The sequence below is a fragment of the Mandrillus leucophaeus genome, unplaced genomic scaffold (assembly GCF_000951045.1).
Source record: "Mandrillus leucophaeus isolate KB7577 unplaced genomic scaffold, Mleu.le_1.0 Scaffold212, whole genome shotgun sequence".
Lineage (NCBI taxonomy): Eukaryota > Metazoa > Chordata > Mammalia > Primates > Cercopithecidae > Mandrillus > Mandrillus leucophaeus.
In genome coordinates, this window is record NW_012102166.1 from 645,141 (window position 1) to 653,566 (window position 8,426).

The 8,426-nt window shown below is 56.9% G+C and overlaps 1 protein-coding gene across 2 annotated transcripts in view; it reads right to left on the minus strand.

Annotated features, from left to right (window-relative positions):
• CAMKK1 (calcium/calmodulin-dependent protein kinase kinase 1, alpha) overlaps positions 1-8,426 on the minus strand; it is a 30,510-nt gene that overhangs the window by 18,868 nt on the left and 3,216 nt on the right. Inside the window, exons 1-9 of one of the 2 annotated variants that reach the window (XM_011980407.1) lie at positions 6,126-6,527; positions 5,179-5,226; positions 4,684-4,737; positions 4,228-4,279; positions 3,843-3,976; positions 3,349-3,385; positions 3,078-3,191; positions 2,463-2,484; positions 1,173-1,261 (exon numbers count right to left, since the gene is read on the minus strand). In XM_011980407.1, the coding sequence (XP_011835797.1) occupies positions 1,173-1,261; positions 2,463-2,484; positions 3,078-3,191; positions 3,349-3,385; positions 3,843-3,976; positions 4,228-4,279; positions 4,684-4,737; positions 5,179-5,226; positions 6,126-6,485 (910 nt within the window). In that variant the 5' untranslated portion in view covers positions 6,486-6,527. Of the gene's footprint in view, positions 1-1,172; positions 1,262-2,462; positions 2,485-3,077; positions 3,192-3,348; positions 3,386-3,842; positions 3,977-4,227; positions 4,280-4,683; positions 4,738-5,178; positions 5,227-6,125; positions 6,529-8,426 lie in introns of those variants that run through there. The other variant, XM_011980408.1, reaches the window with a different exon arrangement.

An 8,426-nucleotide genomic window follows, 5' to 3' on the forward strand; every position in this document is an offset into this window, starting at 1 on the left:
TGTCTAGGGGCTCTCCTCTCCCCAGACCAGCAAGTCACCCCATGCTGACCACACCACCTCCTTCCTATCCCTACCCCGCTGCCACTGCCTTAATCCAGGCCTCACCATCTGTCACTTGGGCTGCAGAAACAGCCTCCTCCCTGGCCAGCTGGCTGCCTCTCACCCTCTGATGACACACTCCAATCCAGCCACCACACAGCTGCCAGACAGCTTTCTCAGGCATAAATCCTATCATGCCCCTCCCCATGCTTAAAGCTCTCAGGGCCTCACAGAGCTGGCAGGATGAAGTCAGCAAAGACCTCAGGGGAGGCATTCCCAGCTCTCATGCTGGGGCCTGGACAGTGTTTCTAGCATCATCTTTCACTAACCACTGCCCTCCTCTGCCCACTGGAGGCTTCAGCCAGACTCCACTTCTCCCCAGACTCAAAGAGTATACGCCTATGCTGGGCACACTGTCTCCTACCCCCATCCCTCAAAACCTGAGCAGGGAACTCGACTCATCCCTCAGGACCTGAATCATAAGTAGCCTCTACAGGGAGACTTCCCCAGCCCCCCGGCACTCCGACGGCCTCTGGGCTCCCCAGCCTTGGCAGGCACCACATTATATTATCTGCCTGCCTAGATTCCTGTCCCTCCCACCAGGCTGTGAACTCAGGTCTGGGTCTTTCACCCCTATGCCCCCAGGCAAGTGAATGCAGCTAATGACTGAAATAAGACAGAGGCCAAGCTCACATCACCCTCCTGAGCTCTCATCAGGCTAGGGCCCCTCACAGTTAAACCCACCCTGGCACCATGCCCTGGCCCCATGCCAGGACAGACTCTTCCCCCAGCAGTTGGACATACATCCCTGCCTTCCCGCATCTCTTGAGGCCCCGTGGCAACGCTAAGCTAGGCTAAGAACTCAGCAGAAGAAAGATTCAGAACAGCCAGGGTTCAGACCCACAGGAGCAGATACACTGAAGGATCTGGCGCATGCCCAGTGAAGTCCACCGCCCGCCCCACCCCACCCCCAGGCCTTGGCCCCGCCCACTCGTGCATGCCCCACTCCCACTGAAGCTGATTGGCAGGCCAGCTCTGACTGACAGGAGCTGCTCAGAGTCTGCTCAGCCTGGGCTCTGCTGCCTGCCAGATCCCCTAGCCTCAGCCCCGTGGGCAGGGTGCCCCGCACTCACAGTACTCGAGGCCCAGGATGACGTCCCGCAGGTAGAGGCGAGCTTGCTCCTCCGAGAAGGGCTTGTCACAGGGCACTTCCATGAGGGGCCTATGGAGAACGATGCGGGAGGGGCATTCAGCCGAAATCAGGGCACCCGGCCATTCAGGCGGTCGGGACGTCCCGGGAAACCTGTGCCCACATGGGTCCCTAGAACCCAAGATATTAGCTTTTTCTGCTATATAATAAAAAATGTAAAGCACACATACTCATACATGTCCCGTTTCAATCATAATTTCAAATCAGCTTTCTCTTAATTTCTGATTGCCTTGATATTCCTTCTTCTAAGTACCTAATAGTCTATAATCAAACAATTGCAAAGATGCCATTTGGAGCACTGTGTTTCAAACCGTGGATCCAGACCCAAGAGAGGATCACGAAATCAATTTAGTGGGAGGCAACTGCTTTTTTTTTTTTCCGAAATAAGTAGAATATATCAGAATATATTGCATGTAGTAAAGATATATGCTGTTCTGTAAAACTTTGGTTTCCATTACAGATATGGATAGCAATAGAAATATATATTTCTTGTTTTGGATAGAGGTCAACACATGTGAAAGCCTCCAAGTCTTAAAGGGACACCCCTCCCTGCCCCCTCCCCAAAATGGTCTGTAGGAAGCTGCCCAGGCAGAGAGACAAGCTGCAGCCTGCATTCAAGCCTTGGCAGTGAGGGTCCCGGAACACCCAGCCCCGTGCTCGTTACTCCATGTCATCTGCTCTGTAAATACCCTGAAAAGCCGCAGAGGGCAGACATGTGGAACCTGGGCTCCATCAGTGACTCGCTGTGTGACCTTGAGCAAGCCACATACCATCTCTGGTCCTCGGCTTTCCCGCTCACGAATAGGAGCAAATGGAATCCCACCCACTGCGTTCACAGACTGGTTGGAAAGCTGAAAAACCCTCTGTGATTTGAATACCGTGAAGAGTTGAGTCCCACCTCTGTACTTTGACCTAAAAAACACTCCTTTCTCCTTTCCTCCCCCTCTCCTCCATCCCTATCTTCCCAGTTCTTCAAGGCCTGGGTCAAAATCCATCCCCTTTTCCAGAGGTCTCCCTGCTGACTATTGCAGTCTCACTGACCCCCATCAGCCTTCAAAGAATGGTCCTCTTGGCCTCTTATTTACCCCCAAGGGCAGGGCCTCCGTCTCTGACTTCTCCTAGAGTAGCTGACCCTTGGGCTGGGGACACAGGGAGGGAAAGGAAGGAAGGCCTGGATGAGACTTGACCTGCCTGATCAGGACGGGGAACTCACCCCTTTCTCAGGAGGTCAAACACTGAAAGAAAAGACAAGAAGGTAAGGTGTAGCTGGCTGGCAAAGCAGCCGATGCCAAGGTCCCTCCCTGGTCTGGAGGGTAGGAGAGGGGACAGGCATGCAGGCATACTCGAGGCAGGGACAGGACAGGGGTTCCTGGGATATCACAGCAAATAAATGCCTGAGAGTGGGGTCTGCTATGGACCTGCCTCATCTGATCCTCAGGTACCAGGTGAGAACCATCAGCATCAGCACGGGGCCCTTTGACAGAGGGGGAAACTGAGGCACGGAGAAGGGGTAGAAATTTTCCTAAAGGTCACAGCAGACAGGCAGGTAGGGTAGGGAGTGGAGACTAAAGCCTCAGCCTCTAATTCCTAAGCCAGTTCTTCTTCTGCCCCATTTTCTGAGGCCTCCTCTGAGCCCAGCCCTGAACCAGACACAAGGAACTAAAACAATAACATTTACTATTAACAAGGATAATAACGAATGTGCTTTACATATAATTACTCAGTTACTCCTCACATCGACCCTATGAGGTAGACACCACTAGTATCCCTGTTTTATAGGTGAGAAAACTGAGGCACAGAGCTACAGTGTCTGGGAACCTGCATCTACCTGAGCGCACGGCCCAAATGGATCCACTGTCTTGCTGCTCAGAGGGAAGCAGGGAGTGGGGCTTGGGAATATTTGCTGAATCTAACTGGATATTCTGGGCCTGGTTCTGCAGGGCTGGGCAAGGGAATCCAGGGCTTCAGAACGTGTGTTTTTCTTCTGTCCCCAGGAGGTCAGTGTATTTACACTGCCCACCTGAAGGTCATACGTGTCCCAAGGGACCCCTTGGGCCAGCCCTGGGTGAGCTGCTGTGGGAATGAGCCAGGTCACTCACCCAAATAGAGATTGTCCTCAGCTGGGTCATCCAGGACCTGGTCAGAGGGAGCAGACATGGGGTTGGGGGTCCCAGGCCTCCTAGTCCTTGCCAGCCCCAGAACCCTTAGCATGCACTGCAACCACCCCAGACAATGGAGCAGGAAGTGCACAGGTGCCAGACTGATGGGGCCTCAGAAGTCACTGACCCCCAGCCTGGCCCGCCACATGACATCCAGCCTCCCTCCCCTCCTGCTGCAATGAGGGGCTCACTTCTTGCCTCTGGGGCAGCCCCTCACCCTCCGTGGGAACTTGGGAACATCCCTGACCAGGCTGGGCTCCCAAAGCCTCCCTGCAGCCCCACTCCAAGTCTGGCCCTGTCATCAGAGGCCTCAGCCACATCTGCTCCCTTGGCAAGATCCCCGGGTCTGTGCTAGGGGCTCCCCAGCACCAGAGAAGCGGCTCCCGTGAGACTCAGGTGCCGGTTCCCACCTGCTCACCACCACCTCCCCCTACCTCAATCAGTTTGACCACATTCACGTGGTCCAGCTTCTTCAGAATGGCAATCTCCTGGTACACCCGCTCCAGGGGCAGCAGCTGCTTGGCTGGTCCTCCCTGGGCAGCCTGGGACCCTCTTGGGGGAGGGCGACCTGTAGCCAGGAAGAGAATTCAAGCACCTGTTCCAGGTGGCTGGGCCTCACCGTGGCCCCCAAACCAGTCTCAAGCAAGAGTCTTGCACGCCCGTGGTCTTGTCCCAACCCACCACGCACATTCCATCCCCAGGCCTCTGCTCACGCCGTCTCCCTCTCTACCCCATTCTTAGCCAAAACCAGCTCGGGACCGAGGTCTCTTCCGCCTCCCAGGCTAGGGGCTCCCAGGGACAGGACCAGAAGATACATACGTGGAAAGCCATACTGCTTCAGTAACTTCTTTTTGGAAAGCACTTTCATTGCCTAAGGAAGGAGGGACAGAAATGTCACTAGCGTCAAGCCACCGGGAGCTAGAACAGGCTGGTACGTGTGGACTGAGGTCTGGAGAGGCACACTGGACATCTGCTACCGGCCCTGAGGGTGTGGCCCAGGTACGTGTTAAGCGGGGTTAGGGGGTGGCCACATCTGAGCCTAGCCCTTCCCCTTATTCCCCCAGCAAGCCTTTCTGGAGCTCTCCCCACAGAGGAATCCAGCATCTGGTTGCATATCCCCAGGGTTAGGAAGCTCATTCCTTTGCATACCCCCAGGGACAGGGAGCTCACTCTCAGGCAACCCTGTCCTCTATCTCCTGAGCACAACTCCTGCCCCACCTCCCAGGCTTCCAGGGCCCGGCGTGGGCAACATCTCCCAACTATCCCCAGACTCACATAGTGTCTGTCTTCACTCTCGTTGTAGGCCAGCCTCACCACGCCGTAGGCACCCTGCAGACAGGCATCGGTCAGCCCCACCTGGACAGGGCAACCCCTCCCAGGACCAGCTCAGGAGGTGGGGAGCCCGAGCAGCTCTGGTCTCTCCTGCACCCCATCTGCACCTCCCACCACCAGCTGGCTCATGGGCAAATATTGTAGCAGACGGGGAGGGGACTCCTGTGCCCTGGTAACTGCCCCTGCTTGGCTCAACACGGCTCCATGCCTCCCTCAGTCCCTCCTTGTCAACTGTCAAGAACTCTGGGAGTCAGGAGTCAAGAGTCATCTTCCACCCTCCCCGGGTACCTGGGAACTTCCCACAGGGCACGAAACTGTCCTCACCTCCAGGCTAGGACTTGCCTGGCTCTGCCTCCCGTTCCCTCCCACACAGGAGAAGGAACAGCGCCAAGCAGAGGATCCCGAAGCCCCCACTGCTCTCAGCCTGCCCACTCCTACCTTGCCAATCTCACTCTGCAGCTTGTACTGGTTGAGCTGCACGCAGTCCTGTGGGGGAAGAGTGAGCACCAGGTTGAGCTGGGTCCAGAGGCAGCACTGCTCCTACCTCAGAGCCCGTTCAGGGTCCAATTCAGGCCACAGGCCCCTCATTCCCGGACCCCCAGGTCTCACCAAGCGTTTGAGTTTGGATGGGGAAGCTGGTGGTGCCATCGCCCCCGTATGTGATGAGAAGATGTGGCTCATGTTTGAAAACATGGATGGTGACGCCACGGCTGTGCTGTGTTCCCCAGATGCAGTGGTGAAGGGAAAACGCTAATTCCTGTCTGGATTCTGGAGTCTGGGAGACCCCAATGCATGAGAAACCCATGAGCAACTATTTCCAGAAGCAGCTGAATGAGAAGGTCTAGACTCCAAGGACAAGATGAGGAGCCCTGGGCACAGAGGCTGAGAGCCTGGGTTCAGGCACAGAGAGCTCAGCCCCTGACATCCGTAGACTGCTCAGAACCTGAGTGCACTTTCAGAACTAAGTGGCAAGAACGCCAGCTGAAGCCCAGAGGCTGGAGCCAGGCTGGCCGTTTCTGAGGCAGAGCAGGCTCTAGGAGGCAGAATTAGAGGCGAGGGATACAAGCTGGGGAAGAGTTGGGGGGTAGGGGGAACAGAGCCTCTATCCTCACATCTCTAAGAAGACTACACAGGGGACCAGGGCGAGACCTATTTCCCAGGCCTAGGCTGGGAGTGGGAATAGCAAGACTTAGAGAACGCAGCCTTTGGCTCAGCTGCAGCTCCCCTGGTTGGGAAGAGGCTATACTGTTAGGTAGTGATCTCCCCAGCTCTGAGGGTATGCAAACCAAAGCTAGATAGCTGTGTGGCACAGACAGGGGCAGAAAGAGTCTTCACTGCAGTCCACTGAGGGGCTCATGAACAACCCCTCGTGCTGCCCCACCAACCTCTGCATCTGAGATGGCCACGTGGTGGGACTCGATGGTGGGCCTCCGCCAGGCCCGGGGGGAGATGTGGCTGGCAGGCCCCGTGGCATAAGGCCCAGCCTGCGCCTCCAGATAACTTCCTGCCGGCCGCTCCTGTAGGGAAAGCTTCCTGGCTGAGAGGCTAGGCCGGGCTGGGAGCAGTCTCGAAGTACTGCCAGGGATCACAGAGGCAGCTCTGGCCCGTGGCGGAGGGTCCACACCGTTTCTAGTAGGCTCTGGGCCACCATCTGCCTCTTCCAAGTGGGTCACATCGATGGCTGCCACCCGTTCCACCAGCTCTGCCCGAGGATCCTGGCAGCAGACAGCTGGACCCCCCTCCATTGCTTCAGTCAAGGGGGCTCTTCTGCGTAGCCTTGTTGGGAAGCTGAGAAAGGAGGGCAGAGAAGGCTTCACTCCTGTGTGTCAGGCTGGCTACCGGGTAAGGTAGCCACAGCCCTGTGGGTCCCACCTCCACGCCTTTGCCCTGGCTGTTCCCTCTACCGGGATTGCCAACACCCAGACTCAAGTCTGTCCCCATGAACTGAATGAATTCACATTGCTTCTGCTGAATGCCAGCCCCCTAGGCCTCAGTATCCCTGCTGGTAACAGAGGCAGTCACTTCTGCCTGCCGGCTTCACAGGGAAGCAGAGAGAATCTGATACTCTGGAGTCAGGACAGACAGGGGCAGAAGCCTGGAGGCCCAGCAGCACTGGAAGGGGCAGAACCCAGGGTCAGCTCAGCCCCAGAACAGCATGCAGCCCTGTGAGTCATGAGTCCCAACCCTTGACAGCCGAGCACTCCAACACTGCCTCCTGGAAGCTGAGCTAGACACTAGCAACTCAGAAGCCTTGCTGATGCTTCAGACCCACCCACCTCCTCCAGGGAGCCCTCCTTGATGTTTCAGCCTCCTGCCCCCATCCCTCTCACTGCTTCCAGGAAGACTTCCCTGGGGTTCCCAACTCCAGCCAGCCCTGCCTCATTGACATCTGGCAAAGCAAGGGGATGGGCCCCGTGCGGTGGCTCACGCCTGTAATCCCAGCACTTTGGGAGGCCGAGGTGCGCGGATCACCTGAGGTCAGGAGTTCGAGACCAGCCTGGCCAACATGGCAAAACCCCGTCTCTACTAAAAATACAAAAATTAGCCAGGCGTGGTGGCATGCACCTGTAATCCCAGCTACTCGGGAGGCTGAGGCAGGAGAATCACTTGAACCCAGCAGGTGGAGGTTGCAGTGAGCTGAGATTGCACCACTGCACTCCAGCCTAGGCAACAGAGCAAGACTCCGTCTCAAAAAAAAGAAGGCAAGGAGGTTGGAATGAGGGGAATGAGGGTGAAACAGGGCATGACATCCCCTGAGACCCATGTTCTCAAAGTCACTGTGTGGTGGCTGCAACGTCAGGGAGGTGACCCCCAGCCCTCATCTTCAGCCATGACCCTGAGCTACATCCTGACTCCGGACTGAACCCTGACACTCTGCCTGAGACCTCCATCTCTGTTCCAGGCTTGTAGAGCGCTGGGCATGCCCAACCTGGTGCCCTTCCCCCTGCTTGCGCTAGACTCTGCATCCTCTCAGGAGAAGGAAGTGAGTGAACTCCTGATCCTCCATCCTTCCTGTCTGCTGGTAACTTCCTCTATACCCACACAGTGACTGAGAACAGGGATCTCAGGGAGACCCAGAGTGCGCATGGTGAAGGGCCTGCTCCACCCCTCATTCCCCATCCCTTTGCTTTGACAGATGTCAGCGAGGCAGGGCTGGCTGGAGTCCACTGGCCGCTGAGGAGCCAGGGCTGGGTTCCAGTCCTGCCTGCTGACCTACCAGGGGCCCTAGACAAGCTCCTTCCCAATTCTGAGCCCCAGTCTCCCGACTTGTCCTGTGGATCCCCTGCCTTCCCAGATTTCCCAGGCTCACAGCAGGGTTTGGAGGTAGACCGAGGGTAAGGGTGAGGTCCAGACCCCCTGTGCCTGGTACGCAGTGTGTTGAATGAGTGGAAGCCTGGAGGTGGTGGGGGCTGGTGCTGACGTGGAGAAAGGAAGAGAGAAGGCTCCACACTGGGAATAGGAAAAGGCACGGAAGCTGGAACCCAGAGGAGTGAGAGGGAGTTGGTGAGGCTGGAGTATCAAGGAGGCCTCCCTGGAGGAGGTGAAGGAGGTGAGGAGGCTGAGTGAGGGTAGAGTATCAGGGAGGCCTTCCTGGAAGAGGGGGCGGGAGACAGTGAGTGTGGCTGTGACACAAGGAGGCCTCCCTGGAGGAGGTGAGAAGAGACAGTGAGTGGGGCTGTGGCATA